We start from the raw sequence: 22,569 nt of genomic DNA on the forward strand, positions 1-22,569 counted from the left end.
GAATTGATTTGAAAGAGATAACTTGATGTTAATGGTGGAGGGAATTGGTTTACATGGGGACATGTGGGAATGATGATTTCTGGACAACAGAGGTTTGACTCACCTATGTAGAATCAACTTAGCACAGGAGTTTGTTGAGAGAATTGGGCATGAACAGGAGCAAATAGCTGGGGTTTAGTGAGTGACAGTGTTGTGGCTGTCAATGTGCATTATTATAGAAAGAAAACTGGAGAAGGTAGGGAATACAAGAATAAATGGAGTAAGAGTAGATGAGTGCTGTAAAATGTAATAGCAGCAAGAGAGTGAATGAGACAGTTTGGACTGATTGAAGAGAATGTACATTAAAATGAGGTGAAAAAGGGAAAATGGTAGAAAGGAATGTGAAGAACACTTACACAGGATTTATTTTTCTTTACTGCATTTTATGCACACACAGAAGAAGCCATTTCATTGGAAGTGTATTGGGATTTTCTTTCATTTTTTGAAATGGCAACGGTAGCTGAACTAGCAATGAAAGGTGTTCACCATAGGCACAGAATTTTTATTTAAACACTGTGTAGAAGGTATTTTGCCTTCTGAAAACAAGCCTTGAAAAAACATGCATGGGTGATTCTGGTATTTTAGAACATTCTTACTGTGTGTAAAGATTCAACTCCATGTAGGATCTTGGGGTGAGAAGGTCTGGTGCAATGAACATTCTGCATTCAGGTGTTACTCCATGTACAGAGCAAAGTAAATGCCTGGCAAGAGGAGATCCCTCTGCTTTAGTTGTCTGACCAGCTTGGTGGGCATTCAGTGGACCTGTTTTCTGTGTGCTTCAATGAAACTGCCTCATCCTTTAATCCTCCGCTCTGTAAGCTCCCATTGTCTCCTTTTCATTCCCTGAATATATTTTTGTGAAGTACCTTCAGCATAATTCAGGATGATTTTTTTTTAAGTGCTGGAAACTTGGAAAATGCACAAGCAATCATCATCTATCTTCAACTTCATTGTCTACATACTTTAAAATCAATTTTTGCTCATGTAAACATTTAGTAGATTCTAAAGTAATTTATATGTTGGTCCTCTCCATTCAGCAGTGTATGTACTCTACTCATCCTGAAACTCTAGAATTTGTATTTCCTTAGTAGGAAACAATTTCTTTGTGCAGTTCTAAAGCTCTGCTGTCACTGTTCATTGGTACCAGGATACTGTAAGTGGATATATGAAAGTATGAAATGTGCATGTGTGGGGCATATGCAAATACTCACAAAATTAAATCTAGGTGGCACTTTTAATAATATTTAAAATGCAGATATTTGTGATATCATCTGTGTCAGTTTACTGTGCTCATTCTTCAGGCCTAAGGTATGAACTCTATGGAATATAGGAACAAGATCCATGTGCCTTGGAGACCCAACCCCGAGGGGACAGGGGACCCTGTTTGGGCAGGGCTGTGGTTGGCTCGGAGCACAGTGGCACCTCGGGCTCATTGTGGCTTTGCCTTTAGCTGTGGGTGCTGCTCAGTCTGGGATTGTTTCTCAAGCTCAGCCCAGCTCAGCCAGGCCTGCCCAGAGCTCAGCCTGCTTGGCAGCCCCACTTCCCAGTCTGTCTCTGTGAAATTCCGTCTCACTGAGAGCTGGGATAGGTGCATTCTGGATTCTCTGTTCAGCAGCTCTGTGCTGGGTTAATGGGCTCTTTGTGCTGTGTTTGTCTCCAGAAGCAATGCCATGGTGTTGTACTTAAATCTTGGATAAAACAAATGTATGTTTTAGTTCTCATGCAAAATGATGAATCAAGAGTTGCAAAGTGTAACCATGAAAACAGTAAAATACAAACCAATGTCTATAAACCTGCTCTCCATTAAACTCATAGCCTGCACCTGATTACTGACAACTGTAAAACATTGACATCGAAATTTTCACATTTGAAAGAGTGTAACATCTCTACAAGATTGATAAAAACTTTTCTAGTAAGCACATAGAACATATTTCTACTTGGATAGCTAAGAAATATAACAGGACATTTCCCTTCTTGCCTTCAAATAATAGTACTTATCAAAGATTCAAATTTTTTTTGTTCATTAACAGAATTACATAATTTGTAAAGGAAACTAAGTCTAATTATTTCTTTTTACTATCTTTGCAATTGTTTAGTTATTTCTTTTTACTATGTAAATCAGTTTCTGGCATGATTGTCTGAGTAGAATTCTTTTTAAAACGTTACTTCAATAACACACCTAATGTAATGAAAAAGTTTTATTTTCTCTGTGTTATCCTACTTTTCCTAGTCAAGGGGACTACATCTGTCTGGACACCTTATTTCCTAGTTATCCTCTCTGTCTGTAACAATTTGCTCCATTATTCTGCTGGAATTGACTTTTTCAGAGGAGGAGAGCACAGAGGAGTTTGCAACTCAGTGAATCAATAGTTGAGATGTGCTAAAATGCTGGGAGTGTAAGCAAGTGCAGATACCTACATGTACTTGCTGTATGACCATGTCTGCCTTCCACTGTGTGAACTACCAAAGCTGTGTCTTTTTGTCCCTTTTCAATCAAAGCCCCAAATATTAATACAACTGGGCACATAATTTTCAATATAAAAAGCCCACAAATATATAGAATTACGTTGCATCCTAATGCATATTTTTATGTAGCATCCAAGTCATCAAAGAGCGCCAGACTGGCAAAAAAAAAAAAAAGAAATCAAAGTGAATATTTGATGTGAAGATAATTTTCTTCTCAGTGTAATTTTTTAAGCTGAGCAGATGAGAGTACACTAAATTGCCTCTATAGTGACTGGAATGAATGCATGATGGGACATGTGGATGATAAGAGCCATTTACTGCATGGTTGATCAGGACTCGCTCAGGTACCTCACTGTCCTGTGCACACCCCACAGATACCTCTGATGGAGCTGTGTAATGTTCTTTTCACAAAATTTGTCCTTCTTGAGCCTATTTCTTGGCCTTGCCCAAACCTACATGAGTTCCCTGTAATGAAATTGTGATTTTTAAAGCTTACTTTTTGGCCTACTAAATCCTACAAAACAGTTTGTAATATTTATTCTACAGCTGCATTTAAACTAGCTGATCTATAATTGCTTGTTAAGTTTCTCTTTCTGGAGCTTATTTTAAGAAAATTGCCAGCTTTAGATATTCATAGTCAAATCTCAGCATATGAAGATTGCATAACAGCCAGTTCAGGAGATGTATTTTGGAGAGCTCACAGGTAGGGGAAGGGAACCATCTGCAGGTCCTCGACAGAAAACAAGTTTCCAGCAGAAAGTGTTTTGAGCACTGTTGATGTGAACACGTTGTTTTGTAAGAAGCCATCTGGTCAGTCAGAGTGCGAGTGCAGATGGATCCAGGAGCTCGGGGATCCAGAACCCCAAGTTCCTCTCCTGGTCCTCGGGACAAGGCCTTGGGGACTCTCCCTGTGAGGATGTGCTGATCCACTGCAGCCAGCGAGCCTGGATCCCACATCTGAGCTCCTTGTGGGAATGGCACAGTGCTGGAAGGAGGAGAAATTCCCCAAGTTCCATTCTCCATCCAGCTGAAAGCAGGGTGCAGGTAGGTGGGATGGCGTGAGGGCTTGGGGCAGATGGGATGGGCAGATGCTTCCCCTATGGACAAGTTCTCATAACCCACAACTCTTCTAGTGATGTTTTTATAGATTAGAATTTGAAATGTACAACTGAAGAGGAAATTAATTCTTTAAATATATGTTCACAGAATGAACAGAAACTGATTAATGGGACTGAAAGAAACCAAACGAAATAATATCTTATTTATCATATATATTGTAGTTGTAATACATTTAGGAGTTGCATAGCATGCAACTGTGGCACTTAAAGATGTTTTTGAAGCCATACTATTGTCACAAAGAGTGAGGTTATTTGTACTCCTGATTTTCTTTGATGTGTTGAAAGGAACTTAAGGGCTTCTCACTCACTTAACCAGTCTGCATGCAAAATATATTACATAAATTACACAAGTGTGGCCTGGGTGATGTGACCTGCACAAAACCCCGTCTGGAGTGTTTAATTCTTTACTTAGTAAAATCTTACATAGAATCATGAAACTGACAGACAGAGTTTATGAGATAACTCCTGGTGCAAACAAGTTGCTGAAATTCAGAGTGTATGTTCAAGAGAAGGACTTCAATTTGCCATTTTCAGCTTGAATTCTATTAATAGGGGAAGCTTAATAGAGATACTTGCCAACAATGCAGGCCATCTAAAAATCACTTTTCTTCTACGAGTTTCTAAAATGTGGAAGAACTGAAGAACTTCCAGACCAGCACATGTGCTTTGGATGTACAAAGGCAGCATCTCCAGTAAGAACTGGATTTAGGGGATTTGTTGTTTGGGAAGCCAGGTCTAATTTATATGACCTACCAGGCTGGCTCTGTCTCCTTCAAGTCAGGCATAGAGCACTGTTCTCTGTTCAGTTCCCAAACACCCATTGTCTTATCACCAAACTGCCTTTCTGATACTCTGTGAAATGGAAAATGGCATTTTTCAAGGTATCTGATGCAGAAAAACAATGAATGGCCCCTGTAAGTCCCTGCCTGCTTTCATTCCTGCCTGATGCCTGTCCCAGTGGGACACTGCTGGTGTTTGCACCCTGCACATGAGGCCTTGGTGCACAAGGAGCTGCTCTACATTCAGCCAAGGGCCCTTTTCATATTGGGTGGTTCTCTGTGACATCTGCAAACACTTTTGTCACAGGATGGCATTTGCAAACAGTTTTGGTGTGGTGTATTTCTGTAATGCATTGTCAGAGATATTGCAAGCTGAGCTCTCAGACATGAGTTTATGATGTTTGCTCCAGATCCCCTGAAATCTCAATATCTCAGTGCAATTACCCTTGAGAAATCTGTTATGGAGGGGAAAAAAGGGGAATAATTATGGAAAATACATTGTTCTTTAAATCAGAATGAGTGTGTGCAAATGTATTCCCATATGTAAATTTTACATAATTGCTTGAATGGCAGAATTAGTAGAATGGTTTTTAAAAAAATAATTTGCTAATGAAACAACATTATTTTTTTATCTATTAATGTAACTGTTAGATTTAGAGTATTGCAACAAAATACTATAATGCTTATTTCACTGGGAGTAAAACCAAAGATTAAGTTTAATTACTTTTCCGCAGTAGAAGAGACTTTGAGGAATGAAAAAAGCTATGCTGAGAGATGGAAAATAAACTTTATTCCTTCATCTTAGCATATGAAGCAGTAAGGAATACTCATGAAACTGTGGTTTAGAACAATCTGTTTATACATCTTCTATTGCAGTCTTCCAGTGCTTATTCATACTCCTTTCTGTGCAACACTGACAGTAATGGAAAAGTGGATGCATCCATTCAAATACATAAAGCAAATAATCTTCATAAGGGAGGTATCTTTGTACTTGTGCATGTATTTGGCTTTAATCCAGACCATAACAAGTTTGTTTATGCCCAACTGCACGGTTTTTCAAAAGGAGGTGGGTTATTTCTTTTCCTCATTTGAACTTGTATTGAAAAATATTGCAGCAGCCATCAGTTTCTCATGTGAAAACAGCAGGAATTAGCTACAGGCCATCACTGAAATTCAAAACATCCTACAGAAGCTTTGTTCCTTGGTTTTGCTTATCTGCCAGCTGTAAACATAATCCATTCAATTCTGTTGCTTTTTGGGTTCTATTTTTGTGGTGTATTTTTAATATGTTCGGCACTGCTGTGGTGGTAGCAGAATCCATGAACAGTTAGCTGAATTATCGTAGAATAACTTGGTGTAATTATAGGTACTTGTCTATTAATAACAAAAATTCATACTCTGCAGGCTTTCTTCCCTGCCATAGCCCTTCACATCATTAACCAATGAGTAAAGGAAGTGATTTAGGGTGATTTTTTTTTTTACTTTAGACTGCTTCAGACTTCTCCAAATACATCCTCTGTAGGTACAAATTAGGCCAAATGTCAGTTCAGAAATGCCAAATGACCTGAACTCTTGAGGTTTGTGCAGAAATAACAGAGGCAGCTTCCTCACCCAGTGCTGGTTGGTGTGCAGCAGCAGGGATGGCACAGATACTCATCCTCTCCATGCTTCCACTCCCTGTTCCTGCATGGCCCTCACCCCGGGACAACACCCAGCGAGAACGTTGCATATTTACAGCATTGGTCTGACATCAGGCCCTGCTGGTCTGTGAGGATGGAGTCAGAATAGCTGCACATAATACAGATCTGCTTTATAGCTAAACAAGCTTCTTCAGTTTACTCTTGCTCAAATAACCCAATTTTAAACAAAAATTCCAGGAAGGATTGGTACTGGGGTGGCTGGGGTCACCACCTCCAAGAGCAGACCAGAGTAATTTTTCTTCAGATCTTTATGTATTAATTACACAGTGCTCCACAGTTTGATTATATCAACAGCAGTATGAAGGTTTATTTTTAGATTAATATTTTAGAAGTGTAATACAATTACACTTAAGAGTTTAGTAAAAGTTATGATATGTGGTAGAAAGAGACCTGTTAATCTTTAGGTCTGAAAGTTAGAAATATGGGCCTTGCAAACAGCAGAGCCCATTTCTTGCTATTCCATGTGTATCTGGCCTCTGGAATCTTGTTTCTCAAATTTTATTCTTAAGAACTCATAAATTAATTCTTTGTAAGAGATTTAATTTATTAGTCTTAGTACAGTAAATCTGGTAAATCATATATATACACTGAACAGCTCTAAATGTCTGAGTCTGTTAGAAATCTTTCAGTAGAAGACTCCTACATATTAAAAGAGATAAATCCTAAAGCATCAGCTATTGAGAATAGCCAGGTATGACCAAAGGGAAAGAAAATGGGGTTGGTTTGCATTGTCAGGCAGACTGAATATTTTATCATATTTTTACTGCTAGTGCTACAGCAGAGTCAAAATGCATCTAAATCCTCAAGGCTCCAAGAAAATCCAGTGCCCAGCATTTCTAAGTACAGGGCAGGGATAAGATGAAAAGGCTTCCTGTCTGCCTGTGGAGCTGTCACTGCAGTCAGGTTCTGTGTGTAACCTGAGCAGGGCACAAACAGTCTCTCCTCCCTGCTTCTCAGGCCAGCACAGCACCACTGCAGGGGGAACTGCAGGCACACGCTTCACCTCCTGTCTGCTAAGGCTGTTCTCCTGCTGGCAAAGCAGAACTACCCCAACAAAGATAAAATTCTGCATGATCTCACAGCCTTCTGGTACCGTACATGTGCACGTGTGATACTGACCTCTGCACACGGGTGCTTCAGTGAGCTTCTAAACCAGGGACAGGGATTTACTATTTAGTTCAAAGTTTACTTGGAGCCATAAAATGTCCTCTATCAAAGTTGACTGTTCTTCCTAACAGCAAAATCTTCATGTGGCCAAAAGCCACAAAACTCAAAGAAACAAGAAGGGGATTTCATAGGTAAATGAAGAAAGTGCCTGTCTTGTGATCCTGTGATCTTGTGATAGCTTCCTTGTGGGACAAAACTCAGCTGGCCTCCAGAAGCAGATTCTTTGGGCAGCAGTAGCCATTTACAGGCTTCTCCAGGAGCTGAGAACTGAGAAGGCTCAGCAGCTCCTAGCTGCCAGGAATGTCACTCCAGCCCTGGAGCTACACTGCAGTGGCTGCCAGCAGTGGGAGAGTCACGGCTGCTCACTGGTGTCCTGAATTGATTCTTCTCTAATATTCTGGCACAGGAGCAAGCTTATTGCAAATCTGTTTTATTTTTATTTTGAACTCATTGGCAAAGTTCTGAGTTATAGATGGACCAAGATGATATACTTTTTAAAGACTCTGATGATACCTGGAGAGCTGACCCCAAATTTCAGGAGCTCCTGGCCAGCAATGCACCGTGCATTGAACTCCCGCTGGAGTCAGTAGCAGATTTTGCTGCCTGTTAACCTAATTTGGAGTCAGAGAGGAAAAAAAGGATGATCTGCATTTATCATGGACATTTTCTTTTTTTACAGAGAAAATAATTAAAATATGATTAAACAGAAAATGTTATTTTGGTTGCTGATTACTGTGGTCATCTTTTTGCTGGCCAGCCTGATGCTTGTTTAGTTTCTGTCTAATCCATCAAGATTGTTGCATCCCAAGTTGGCTCCCTCAGTCATTTACCAGGCAATGTCATTCTTCCATGAGCTTCCTTTTCTGTCTTGGATTAAATGTAAACATTAGTCCCTGTCTCCATTACCAAGAACAAAGTCAGCATTTCCCTTGTTATTCTGTTGATGGTACTCATTTATTTACATATTTCCCCATCTTGATTACTTTTGTTTATTTAGAGAGTACAGCTCTAATTCCACTATGCCAAGTCTCAACCCTCTCCCTGTGATTATGTTGCCAGGTGCAGATCTACTATTTTCTACGAGCTTATCCAACTCAGTGGAAATTTCTTTTTTATCTTAGGAAAACTAAATAATGGACTAAAATGAAGAACAGTTTAAAAGCTCCCAGGGGTTGAGATTATGGCCTATATTTTTGAGGTTTTTAGGTCATGGATCACTATTTGTATCAAGCTTACAGTTGAAGTGCAATACAATGCCCATAGTATTTAAAAACTAAAACCCAGAAAGAGTGATTGCTGTAGAGCAGTGTTCTTCACATTATCACTGCCACCATATTTTTTAGAAAAGTTGTGATTATAATTCTAGGAGCAGTTTTTAAGTTTGTTCATTTTTTTTATATTCATAGCTGTTATTTTGAATGTGATATTGATTCAAATCTGGATCTGACCCTGAGAATGGTCCCATCAGCTCTCTCTTGCCTTTTGCACATGTTAATATCATGTGTAATCTTCATGAGAAATGAAGATACTTGAGAGAAGCAGCTGATACCTCTTAACTTGATGGAGCAATTAAAACTCAAGCACTTCCTTGGAAGATCAAAACAGCATGTTTTGGTTACAACTTTTCTCTCTCATTCCATTGGCTTCTATGGTAATTTTAAAAGAAGGGGCTTGTTCTTAAAAATAAAATAATGATGGTAATTGCTTGTGCAGGTTGGTTTTTATGACGGCAGTTTACTGGCAAAACTCAAAGCAAAGAGAGCTAAGTTTCATTATTCCCTTGGAGATTTTTAAACTCACTGAAAGCTGCACATGGCAGTGCTTTGGGGCAAATATTCCAAATATTGGATCAAAGAAGAGTCAGGGAGCATGGAGGGGACAGAGCCCCTCAGCAGGGACACAGCAGCCAGCTCACTGCACCAGGGCCATTGCCCAGCTCAGAGCTGAAGCACCAGGAGCTGTTTGCTCCCGAGCCCATGGAAAAACAGGAGACTGGTAACTGTGCTGCCTTTCCCAGGGGTGAAATTAGGTGGAGTTGAAGGCTGAAAGTCTGACATGGTAAAGTAAAGCAGGAATATGAACCAAGTTTTTTATTGCCGTTAATCTCAGTGCTTTAGTGAGCTCAGGATAGGTAAATGATAGGGAACAGCCAAACTTCCTGCCTTTCAACTGAGCACAGGAATACAAAAACAAAATATATAAATTATAAATACATGTAATTCTGTGTTTGGTGATTTCTGTCTTCCTAGTTAGCTGTGCAGGGATTGTTTGCCAGAGCACAGTGTTCGTGCATTCTGTTATTCTGTCTGGGGCATCACATGGACAGTAACCATTCCCAAACACAGAGGTCATTGTGCAGGAGAAAGCCAAGGAATGAGAATATAGGTATAAGTATTGCTTAGATGGAAACTGATGAAAGGTCACCTTTGCAGGGTTCTGAGAATTTCCTGAGTGAATGTATAACATAGATATTATTCAGTTATATAACTATTAGATACAGTAACCATCTTGTTATGCCAACTTCAAAGTGAAGTTAGTGGGGAAAAAACATTGTGTCATCAGAGTTATGTACAGTGTCATGGTTTACAGAAAAATTCAAATAACAATGCAGATTTGATGAAGAAAGTCTTCATGCTGTTATGGAAACTGAATTACAGCATGTGAATGTTCAAGTCAGGGTACTTTGAATTATAACAAATGGAAACACGATTATGTGTCATTATTTCACTGCAAGAAGAGATCAAATACATCATGGGTCTAGAAGTGTGTATGTGGAAGTAGAAGGAGCTGTACATTAACCAAATGGTTGGACAGAATATCAGAATTAATGCTTTTCATTTCTTGAAATTTCATTTCAGATCTAATCTTGATGGGAAATGATTATTCAGTTTGTAACCTGACAACTTTGCTCTACAGGATTTTCAGTGTCAGAGTGTACTATAGAGGGATTCTCTTTCTATTTCTTCTGTTAATAACTGACTCTTTAAACATCCAAATCAGACATTTATATTAACAAATGGAGATCACAGTTTCTCATTAATAATTATATTTTAATTTCTACAAAATTGGGATCAGTGGCAGGAAATGTGTCTCTAATTATTTTTACACTACAACAACTGGAAACAAGGATTTTACCCAGCTGACTGCAAAGCAGGAGTTACTACAGTATGTGAAATTGGTGAATTCAGAATCTTAGTTAATAATGCCACTAAAGAGGTGTCTTACCTGATTTTAATTGGCAGAAGGTGCTGAGATATGTTGCACTGTCAAGTCAGAATTAGTTCTCAATTGTCTAATAAGGATCTCCTGATATAGTCTGGGCATTGCTTAACAGTACCGTTTTGAGGAGCTGCCTGCCTGAGCACCACATTAAACATTGAGGTTATAACCAGAATTAGATTAATATAATGACTAACAAAGTATTAATAACACAAGAAGCTGGCAAAAGTCACCAAATTTATCTGGAAGCAAATGCCTTTTTTCATAAGGTGTGTTTAATATAACTCAAGTGAAACTAGAATGTCTCCAGAGAGGCATTTACATGTGAGATAGATCTATAGATAGATACATGAAATGCCTGATCCTGAGCTTTGCTACACTCCCAAGATGTGCTTATTACTTCTGTTCTCTGATCTCTGTCTGATACAAAATTATTTCCAATTGCAGACATGTTATACTATTTTTATCAGAAACTTCTCTCTCTAATTTTATCCTGAAGAATAGGCAGTGAGCTGGGAAATAAATTTCTTCATGTAAACGCTCACAACATCAGCCAAGAGAATACTGCAGTTCCGTATGCTGAGTATGTAAAGAAAACCCCACAAAATAGTTTACATTTGGATACAGGAAGAGCAATAAATCAAAGGTATGAATAAACCAGCAGCTGATGAAAAGGACCGGTTATTTTAAGCTATTTTCTATAGAGGCACCTCAGGCAGAACTTGACACCAAGACAAAATCAATGAAACTGAATCATTTGCCAAACAAACGCTGGGCAGATCAATCAGGAATGCTTAAAAGCTAAACAGTGACCCGGTGGGAAGGAGGAATTGATTGCCTCATCAGGTTGCTTTTTTCTTCAGAATGGGCCAAGGTGAGAATGTAGAAAAGAACTTGAGCCTTTAATACGTGGACATTCCACTGCTGAACAGGGCAGTGCTTGGCAAGCCTCTCTGCCTGCCAGGCTCTGCCTAGAAAATTGGACGCTGCTCAGCGTGGCTCAGAAGGCAATAGAATGAAAAGCAGAATGTTGTATTAAAGCCAAACAGGGAAAGGTGTAGGCTTAGAGTAAGTGCTTACTTACCTCAGGGACTTGGGGCAGCTGGGCTGGGAGAGTTACTGCAGCACAGCTACTCCCTGGTTTAAAATTTGTATCTTAATCTGAGTAAAACCATCAACTATAGGTGAACCCTAACTCAGCCCCCCCCTCCCCCCCCCCCCCCCAACTAACCTAGGGACTATTTTTACTGAATGTGACAAATGAGAGGAATTGCAAACCTTGTAGGTAATGGTGTATTCTTTCTTCTCCATCCCAAACACAGGGTGGCAAAAATAGATTTGTCTCAATTCCACCTTCATGTGTATTTGCCAGAAATACAGACAGGATCATTTTAAGGTCTTCATGCCACTGCCCAAGAGTTCATGGAATATTTGACCAGTTGAACTGTCAGTACATTCTAGAAGTGTCTTGTTTTGTGCCAGAGACTTTATAGGTATCATTCAACCTCAAGGCCACAGCTAAATTATTAAATCTAATAACAGGAGACAGAAGAGATGGGAGAGGAATCTTTTCCTCCTACTTGATTACTGTATGTTTTGGGGGGTTGGTCATTTTGGTAAAAAAGCCAGAGCTGAAGCAGGCAAGTGAGATGGCTGGTTCTCCCATCAGGTTTGGAAAAAAGGAGGATGAAAAGGGGCTGAAAGACTTAAATTTATGACTCCTTTTTAATACTTGAAACTTCTTCCCCCATAGAACATCTGTTTCCATGGAAGTTGATCAATTAAATTTCAGCTCCAGTTCTCATTTCATGCTGAATGCATGAAGATGTAATTCCTCAGATATACATTGATTTCTGTAAACCTGCATTAGATAATGATGTGTCTTAGATTATCATTATAAAAATTAGCTAAGACATTTAAGATAAATTAACCTCTAATTTAGTTATTAGACATATCATGTTGTGGAGTAGCATCATTTACATTAGCAGAATTATTTGCAATTTCTGTCCTTTGCTCACAGACGTTGGTGTTCATGTAATTACCCTAAATGACCTGATTACCTCAGCCGTGCCTGGTAAGGCAGACTGGTATTAATTCATCTCTCTTCATTTTAGGGGAACTCCTTCTGCCCCTTTTGCCCTTTTCCCTCTGAATAGCTTTGCTCCATGGGCTGGCACTGATGTCGTTTTGGGGACATGCCAGCAGGAGGAGCTTGTGCATTAAAATGTGCTTTCTGTAAAGCAATCACCAAATTACAGTAATTGCGCTTAACTCATGCTCTCTTCTGCAAGGTAAAGCACCTTGTACCTGCCAGGAAGCTCCGTGTGCCTCAGAAAGCCAAAGCTCTGTCAGCACTGGCCATCGTGCTGGTGAATGAACCTATTTTAGATTGAGCAAAGCCCAATGAGGCGAACATTTAAATTTATTCCATTTTATATTTGATATTTAGATTATTTTATGTTTACATTTTCTGAAAAATACATATCTTAAAACAAAATCACAACCCTCTGAAGCCAATGCCACATGCTCTCTTTTACAAGCATTACAGTATCAACACTGCATTGCTCAATTTTATAAATAGTATAAAAATTATGAGTAATAATATTCATGTTACTAAAAGAAATCCATGGTAATGAGCACAGCTGAAATTGGATTCACATGATCAGAATTCTCTACAGCAACTTAGATAGCATTGCTGAGTTTCAGAATCAGAAATCATAGGGCCATGGTTGGAAGTCCAATTATCCTTGGCTACCACGAATTAATAATGTAGGCTAAACTAATTTTTAGACTTTTTATTTTCGTGACAAGACAAACAAGGAACTAAAGATCTAACTTGTTAATCTGGTTATTGAAAAAGAGGAGGATGTATGCCACAAGTATTTTATGCATTTTTTCACACAAAGGACTTCATAGTTACCTTGGAAGACTAAATACTGTAATAGGAATGTGGTAAATCTTGATTTAGGAAAATCCTTTATTATTTTCAATAAAGCTATTTCAGAGTTTTCTGCTTAGAAACTTAGACCAGTTAAATACTCTGCCATTAAAAAAAGACCCACAAAACTTTATTTTCTGTTGCTTAGCATCTGAATTGAACATAACTTTTCTGTAGTTTTTTTCTCTTACCGTTGTGTGTGCACGGTACTTCCAAAGCCAATGGCCAGAGCAGGACAGCTGCCCTTCCTTGCAGAAGTGCTCTGCTGCCTGCAGGTGAATTTTCCACTCAGTCCCAGGACTAGTTAAAGGCTTTTGCTGTGCTAACATCTCTCCCATGTGGGTGCTCAAAACACCTCAGTGGGGCCTGAGTGTGCCTGTGGCTCTGGCAGGAGTGTCTCACCTCTGTGTGAGGAAGGTCACTGCAGGAAAAGGAACTGCAGAGAGAACTTTGGGGATTGTTTTAAAATATATCTGTGTTTGTTTAATATGGCCAGAAGTGCAGATGAGCAATTTTTCCCTCTTGGACTTGTTATCACACTCTGAAGATCGGTATTATAAGGTTTGGGTTTTTCACTTACGAAAATAAGCTTGGCTTTGTATGCTGTGTAATTTTATTGCTTAGTTGAGTTGCTAAATGCAAAAATTAGTTTTATTTTTATTGATGTGTGTGTAAGCAGTTTAATTAAAAACCATGTGGAGTCCTGTAAAAGAATGGCCAAAGTACAATGCTATCCCTTTATACTGTAGTTTTCCGAGGAGTCTATAGCCTGAATATCACCTAGGTAAGCTGGAATTTTCTGTTACTGCTTGTTTTTGAACTTAATGTACTTCTTCTCAGAGTCTTTTCCAAAAGGCTCATTCATGTAAGACTGTAGTCTGTTGTGGGTCAGGAGAGACTGAAGAATTCAGGGATGTATTACCAGTGTACTTCATCATGTAATGATACATCCATCCATGATTAGAGGATTGTTAATTGAGCATCATCCAAGCTCATGTCTATTTTGCTTGTACTTTTATCACTTCAAAATGCTTTTCCCACCATTTCTGAACTGCAACTCATAGAGATCTGCTTTTATCCTGTAACTTACAATCTTCCATAAAGTATTGAAAGTTCTACTAGTTTTCATTTCTGAAAGAGCCCATTTTGTAATTCACACTTGAGATACCAGTAGAAAGAATGCAATTCCGTGATGTTGAAGATGTGTGCTGTACTTTGCAGTCATGTGCCAGGCTCTCATAACATCTGCTTTTTTCATGTTGGAAATACTACACAACAATTTACATATAACATAAATTAGCTGTTCTGTGTTTATTTTTTGTCTCCCTAGTGATATCCCGCCCTCTGGAGAGCCAGTAAGCAAAAGCAATTGCTCGAGAGTGACCACCCGCTTCCCCAAACTGTCCCGCAGCCACCCAAGGGAGCCCCGGAGCCTGGAGCCTCAGAGTGGTGATCTCTGACCCTTCTCCTTAATTGTCACTGTGGGCAGCACGTACTTTAAATTGTTCTGTGATTCCTTCCTAGCCTATATTTATAATTTAAGCTCCTGAAGAGACTACAGCTGCATCAACTTAAATCCTGAAAAGAGACATTCATTACCAAGGGTCATATCCTGATTAACTACTTTGGAAGGCAGTAATCACTTTCTCAAAAGAATACGAGGGCTCTTCACGAGAGCTCAGCAAACTGATCGGCATTTCCTTTGTTTTGTAAAGCGGCACTGCACAAATTCTCCTTTGTTCCTCTGAAGTCCTTCTGTCACAATGAATTCCTTGTTTGTATTATGTTGTCCCTTTTTCCATGTACAGTTTTCTGTTCTAGAGAGACATGGGCTTCATGTCAAGACAATTTTTTTTTTCTTAGTAGAACCTTTATGATTATCACTACTTAGTATGTCAGAAGGATGTGCTTAAAAGAACCTCACTAATTTATTACCTTTTGTAAATAGAAAGACTGGGTTGTTTTGGGTTTTTTTTAATTGTAAACCTCTGACACACAAAGGTTTTTAAAAAACTTGACAATGTAGATGATGAGAAAAACGTTGCAGGTGAAAAAATAGCTTTTGTACATTTCTAGTTATATATTCTCAATAGCATTCATTTGTGGGAAGTAATTCTTTAAAATCAGAGAATGTAATAATTTTTTAGTGAAATTTCAGTCTTGCTATAAGGCAGGTGCAATATTACTCATTTCTACAAACCACCAGAAGGATACACAAAATTAGCATGGTACAAAACAGTGCTTTTAAGTCTTGGATTATATTTTGTTATTAATTTGTTGTTTCTGTTACAGAACAGTCCATCATTAACAGGGCAGGGTGGAATTCTTAATCTGATTTTGTAAAACCCTTCACATGGTGATACTTAAAAATTGCCTGTAATGAAAGTGCCTGTTACCCATCACCTCTTATTGAAAAGTAATTGGTAATGCTACTACTGTAAGAGTAACTAAAGAAGTGACAAGAATTGTTACAAGTGATGGAAGTCCTGACATGGATTAACTGGAATCCAGTTCAGTATCCATTAGCTGCACTGCCGTAGGCAGTTAATTATGTTTTAGCTATCTTCTTCTCTTCATTAAGTTTAAGCAGTATATGTTCAAATTTTCTATCAATTGCATTCTGGTTTTCCTTTATGTAAGAACATCTTTCCTCTCAGAAGTTTTTTGGGATGTTACTTAAATTGATGTATCTTGTCGTTTTATTATCCATTCATTATATTAAATTTTCACATCTTATATTATTCTCCAGGAAAAAAAACCAAGCTGATGATTAATAACAGACTTCGTACCTCAGTGCTTTACTAAAGTTTCAGCAAACTGGAACTTGTGTTCTGCAAACCTGTGAGCAGTGTGTGTTGTTCAGGGAGGTCAGTGGTCCAGTCATTTCCAGTGGCATCTCTCAAGTGAGAAGGGCTTTGTTACCCACAGTGAGTGGCATCAGTGGGCCAGAGTGCCTGAGTGTGAGCCCCACGTGCTGGATTCCCACCACTGAAATATGCAGCTTTTAGATTGCAGTCAACAGCAAAATGTGGCAGAGAGGAGTGGGATTCACTCTCCAGGTCAGAAATTTCAGTAGGTGAAATCATGTCACAGAAATGAAACCATATTTCTCAGTCAGTAAGAGATCTCAGTTACCACACAGATAAACAGAAAAGCCCAAAGGCCAGCCTGGGAGCTCGCTGCTGTGTGTTCATGAACAGATGAATTACTGTTGGTGTTTTGTGTTAGTTACAGTGGGACACTTACTCAGAAGAAAGGAAAGTGAGTAGATTGACAGTTAAGTAGCTTCTCCAAACTCTTCAGTCTGATGCACTGCTGATGGTTTAGTATGTCTTTGTTGGAAAGAAAAGTAGCTATAGTAATGGTCCCACTTTGAAACAATTTTAACTTATTTTTCAGAAAGTGGAGACTTGGTTAATAAAAATATGGCACATGTACTAACACTGAATTGCAAGTAAATTTGAAAGAAAACACTGTGTGGAAACCTTTGTGATGTATCTGTTACATGAAGCTGTATTCATTTTCAAGAAATAATTCAAAGATTCAAGTACTTCTTATTCAGCAAGTTGCAAATGTAAGAAATTTCATTTACTGCAGACTGAATTTCTTTTTAGTTGTTTAAAAGGAATTTTTTGTATTTGCATTTAGCTCTTAAAATTATTTCATTCCTGATTATCTTGCTTCTTGTAATTTTTTATGTATGTATGTAAATCACATAAAAATACTAAACTTGTTTACCGTATACAAATTGCTCTTTGTTAACTTTAGCTGAATTGTGTATCAGCTCCTAAGATTACAGTCTGCAAACAATGTTCACTTGGTGATACAAGATACCATAATGGGTGCATTACTAATCCATTTAAAAGCTCAGCTGTCATTTCTCTAAAATCCCAGGAAATAATCAAATGAAAGCCTTTCTTCACAAGGTGGCATTCCCACTTTATACCCCTGGTTTTTTTGAAGACTACTGAGGTACTTGCATGAGTGCAAGTAGGTGCCTACTGACAGGAATGCCCAAATTTCTACCACCTCAAGACATTCTGAAAGGCCCTTGCAATCCTATGTATCTGTTAGAAATCCCACTTCTTGTGTTCATTCACCAGAACCAGCAAAGCCTCTTGAAGAAGGTTGGCCCGTTGGTATTAAGAATCCTAAGTAGTTATATTATTCTTCTGAAATACCTGTAAGTGTAACAATGATTCTGTCAGTGGAATGATTTTATCAGTTTATCCTGTTCACCCAATTCCATGCAGTTGCAATTTTTGTACATCTCTAAACTTCCTATGGCTGACTCACATCTTTTAAACCCCCGTCCATGCTCAGTGGGTGGCTCAAAGGAGGTACTGGGTTCATTACTAATGAATTATTAATTAATTCATTACTGACCGTTCCTGCTGGCACCAGTGACCAGTGCTGTATTTGCAGGACAGAGGACTCGTGACAGGCTGGGTGCTGGAGCTGTTCCTGGGAGCCCTGGGTTGTGGGCTGGTAGAGCCAGCCTAGAGCAGTTTGTGGTCTTGTTTGCATTTCATTCCTGCTTTGTCTTTAGATCCAGGGCTTCTCCTCTGGATCCTTTAGTGACTATTCAAAATAAACTGTAAAGAAGTGGCACAACTTTTACTGTAATGCTGTTGTCCAGTCACATCCACCATGAACACTTCCCTAAGACACCCGAGCAGGCAGAACTCTTCCAGCTTTTGCAGATGTGACCATCAGTGTTCATAGATCGACTGTGGTTTTTCAGAATCTCATTTATTTAGAGATTCTCTCATTCATTATAGAGAGTGCAGTGTGTTGACTTGGCTTTTGCAAATTAAAGTTCTCAATAATAATAATAATAAATCTCCAAGATTTATATGAGGCAAGATATTGACAAACTTATAAAGGCTTAAATTGATATGTCCATTAAGTCACATATTCTTAGGAAGATCATTTTAAAGCCAGTCTTTTTAATGGAATATATTGTTGATGTATTGTTGATGTTGAGTTGTAATCAAATTATACTACCTTAAAGAATCTACTGCAAGTCATAAACCACTGTGATTGAATTAATATGAGTATTTAGAGAAAGAACAGAATGGTACTAAAGATTACTGGCTCAAAATTGTGACCTATTGCTAAGGTGGTATTTTTTTTTTTTTTTTTTGACAGTTATGTTTTATTGTACAAAGTAATATCTACATGGTAGCTGTCAAATTAATTAATAAGAACCTACTAACAAATGCAGTTGACTGACTCAGAGTAGCAAGCTAATAATAAATGAGACTTGGGGAACCCCCAGTGAACTAATGATGCTTCTGCCAGGACATATTAATGTTTAAGAACCTGGTATTTTGTTACCAGCATTAGTAATTGGTGCTTTTTGGTATTGATGTCATTCTTTTTCCTTCAAAGAATGCAAGGATCTCAGTTCTGCTAGAAGTTTCATGCCATTTCAAAGGTTCAACTCCCCCACCCCAAAATGTTTCTCATCTAATGGCTTGGAATTCTGAGAACAGATAATATATACCTGTGGATAAAAATACAGTTACCTATTTGAAATTGCTATGAGACACCTGTGGAACAGCTGTTTAAAAGAAAAAACCACCACTTTTTGACCTAATCCTGCTGCTATACACCCTTGCAAATCTTGGAACCAGCCCTGGGCTCTTCCAGCTGGAACTCTAGGATATATGAAAAGAAACCTGTTCCACACAAAACCACATTTTATTCCTTGGAAACAACAGTAATGCTTCAGTATTGGATCTTGAGTCAAAAAAAGTGATTAAACAATTCAAGAAAGTAAAGGATTTCTCTCCTTCACTTTCTTTAGGTTGGAGTATTTCAGTCAGCACCCTGCATCACATGGACTATTAACTTGATTATTATTTTGTACGTTTGGTAGTTTCATAGCATTCTGTATTCAAAGAAACACTTTACTATAGGAAAATATCTATATGAAATATAAAATATGTTTAAAAATATCAATTAACCTGCTTCGTGTTTCACATATTGAATGGAAGATAAACCACTTGTTCTACAGTGGTGTGACACTGTACATTTCATTTATTTCTCACTCTGCACTAACTGTGCTTTTATGATCCAGTTATAGAGAACTTAGATTATTTATAAATTCCTTCTACCAAAATAATGAGAGCATACTTCTAATCAATATTAATGGCTTAATTTTTCGTTCATAATGGCATGACTTTATTCTAGACAACAGCATTGAAATGTTTAGAAAGGAATGGCTTTTCCAGATTTACAAATTGCTGCAGATGACCAGACTTAAAAAAGAATATTGATTTTATTGCATCAAAACAGAATTTATTGCACTTCCCTCTAGGGGAATCAGTTCCTTTAACAAGATTTCAGAAATTATCTCCATGCCATGACTGTAGTTAAACTGCGATAAGTGGCTTTTTGAGTATTAATCATTTAAGACACTAAAAATTATAAAAATGTAAGTGTGGTTAAAAATGGAGTTCTGAAAGGCTGTGCTTTCCTTCTTAGTTAACACTGAGATAAAGAACTAAGTGTCTTGGATGTGGGACCACACCTGTTGACAACTGAAGAAGCTGAATTTCCCTTTTGACTTAGGGGAGGGATTTTTTTTGTTGTTGTTACTATTAAACTGTAGAAAAGACATTATTAATTAAGCATATATATGTACAGTATTCAAATAAGTATTAATAAACTGTAATATTATTTTAACTTGCTATGCTAATGTTTACATTATAGAATTTTTAAGCAAATGTATGTATATAAAATTTTCTAAATACTTTCTTCTTGTTTTGGTTTTTTTTGGTTGGTTGGTTGGTTGGTTGGTTTTTTTTTAATATCCTGTGGTAATTTTATTGTAACCTGGTTAAATATACTACTTTACCAAGAAGAAAATAAAAAATGACATCTTTTCTTTGACGTAGAGTGTTTATACATCCTGTTTGTCCTAGTCAGGTGTTTTGTAATTGCTTCTTTGATTTATGTTCATTTTTTCAATGTGTTTCTAGAGTGATGTATGTACATAACAGACTTTAATTTGTTAAAATCTTACTTCTTCATACGAGAAGTAGTATTTATTGAAAGCCATCCTGAACATTACAGTTTATAATCACATTAGATAAGCGGGAAGGCAAACAATGCCAGGCAATGCCACTACATTTGTGGTGTTTGGCATTTTTACATTCAGAGTCCACATATGATTGTTTTATTTCCTTTTATTGAGATATGATACAGTTGGCAATTCATATCCAGTTCACAACTGAATGCTTCCATATCATGTGGAAAAGGAAGTTTTAAAAAGGAAGCATCACATGCATTTAATCAATTTCCACCAGACAAAGCTGTAGTTTAACAAAAATAATTTAGTTAGTAGATTCCTCATACTCACAGAATAATCTGCTGGTTAATTCAGTTAAAATTCTTCAAGCCACTACCTTTACAGAGCGATCTAATTAGTTGAACTGTTCATGTTAAAAACAGACACTTATTGTAAAATTTACAGTGATGTTTATCTGCATCTTTTAAAACCCATGGCAGGTTAGGGTTCATTACAGGAGTTAGATGAGAGAACTTTACTTTTAATTAGTCTTGGCAGTCCTTAGGATTTTGTTTTTGCTTTTCATATCTCAGTTATTTAAGATCATAAAGCAAAATTATGCTTATAAACTTTAAATTAATAGTTTCAAGCAATGTGGTTTTTTTTCCTTTTCTGTCTGCTTGAGGTAACTAGACCACAAATAGCCCCAGGCTGTTGATTGGGACTGTATGGACTCGAGATCTCCCTGCACCAGGGGCAGAGTTTCAGCCTTGCAGAACAAGTGTCTGTTCTGAGTGGGTGTTTCTTGGCCACTTGAGCTTTATTTCCTGCCTAGCAGGGAAAGGTCTGAGCCTTTGAACTGCATGGGAAGGGTAAAATCTGATCATTCGGGGAAAGACAACCAGATTCCCAACCCTGGGCTGGAGAAGGCTGGAAAGAACAGGGTTGATGCTGTAACCCTTTATGTCCTGTACCCCACTGCCTTGTCCAGATGCTGGGATGCTGCTGCTTAATTGCTACTTTTAAAATCCTGGGAAGAACAAGATAATTTAAAGGGACTACTGATTTTTCTGTGCATCCAGGCAAAGCTTCAGGTTGCACTTGGGAAATTGTAACAGCTTGGCATTTCTACATCGGCCTACAGAGTTTTAAGTTTTTCTTTTCAGGAAAGGACCTGCAGAGGATTTACTGATTTTTTTTTTTTTTTAATTTCCCTAGAAACTTTAAGGAAATAAGGAAAAAGCTTTGTACAAATGATCTGTCAGAAGAAAGAGCATGTTTAGAGTAAGATTTTTGCTACTGCAGTTTTTCTGAATGACCTTTTAAGTATTGTGAGTGAACTTACTGTATTCCCAAAATTAAAATAGATAGCTGACATTTTGATATATTGCAAGTCGTGCTTGATTTTGTTCTAGAAAATCATCATGCAGATTGTGTGTGTCATGCCTATTTTCTGAATTATTCTTGCCATTTTTTGACCTGCACTGGGACAGCAGGCTTTTATGATGTGCAATTTCTAAGAATCATGATGATAACTTGCTTTTTATTTCCAATTCAACAATATCCATCCTATTTCCTACATTTTTTAATTTCCCAGTATTTTAAAGATGCTCAGCAAGTGCATATACCTTATTCCATACACTGCATTTGTCATTGCTAAATGTCTTTATTTTTAATGTCACCTTCTAGCCTTACTCATATGCAGCTCGTAATTGTTTCAGTCACGTGAGCCCCTCATTAACAGATGTCCTGCCTTCAGAGCTTTGTGCTGAGCAAACTGTTGTGCTCTGGGTGAACCTCTGCACTTGTACTTTGTTCCAAGTACCAAGCTTGTGGGGCCTTGGGCTTGGTCATTCTATGGGAAGCTTTCCATGCTCTTTGTATGCTTGGAGATTCACTCTTTATTTCACACTCACCTGCTTGTGTTGAGCTTTTGCTATTTTTGGGTTCTCTTCTGAATCACTAAGATCTGTCCTTCCCCAGTTTTCTAGAGTTCGTGGCTGACAAATTCACCTTTGCATAGTGCTTCAGCTCTAACTACTCCATTTTCCTGTTAAGACTATGTAGGAACCCAGAGTGCCGAGAATATTTCTCTGTTTTGAAGGGTTTTTACCCCCCTGAACAA

At 38.0% G+C, this 22,569-nt stretch overlaps 1 protein-coding gene across 4 annotated transcripts in view; it reads left to right on the plus strand.

The window, feature by feature from the left end:
* The window catches only part of SNX29 (sorting nexin 29), a 128,332-nt gene that overhangs the window by 81,571 nt on the left and 24,192 nt on the right, over positions 1-22,569 (plus strand). Inside the window, exons 21-22 of one of the 4 annotated variants that reach the window (XM_048320906.1) lie at positions 14,176-14,210; positions 14,757-14,840. The exons of 2 other annotated variants lie outside the window; for them this stretch is intronic. In XM_048320906.1, coding sequence (XP_048176863.1) covers positions 14,176-14,194 — 19 coding nt within the window. In that variant the 3' untranslated portion in view covers positions 14,195-14,210; positions 14,757-14,840. Of the gene's footprint in view, positions 1-14,175; positions 14,211-14,756; positions 20,327-22,569 lie in introns of those variants that run through there. One more of the 4 variants, XM_048320902.1, reaches the window with a different exon arrangement.

This window comes from Corvus hawaiiensis, chromosome 16 (assembly GCF_020740725.1).
Source record: "Corvus hawaiiensis isolate bCorHaw1 chromosome 16, bCorHaw1.pri.cur, whole genome shotgun sequence".
Taxonomy (NCBI): domain Eukaryota; kingdom Metazoa; phylum Chordata; class Aves; order Passeriformes; family Corvidae; genus Corvus; species Corvus hawaiiensis.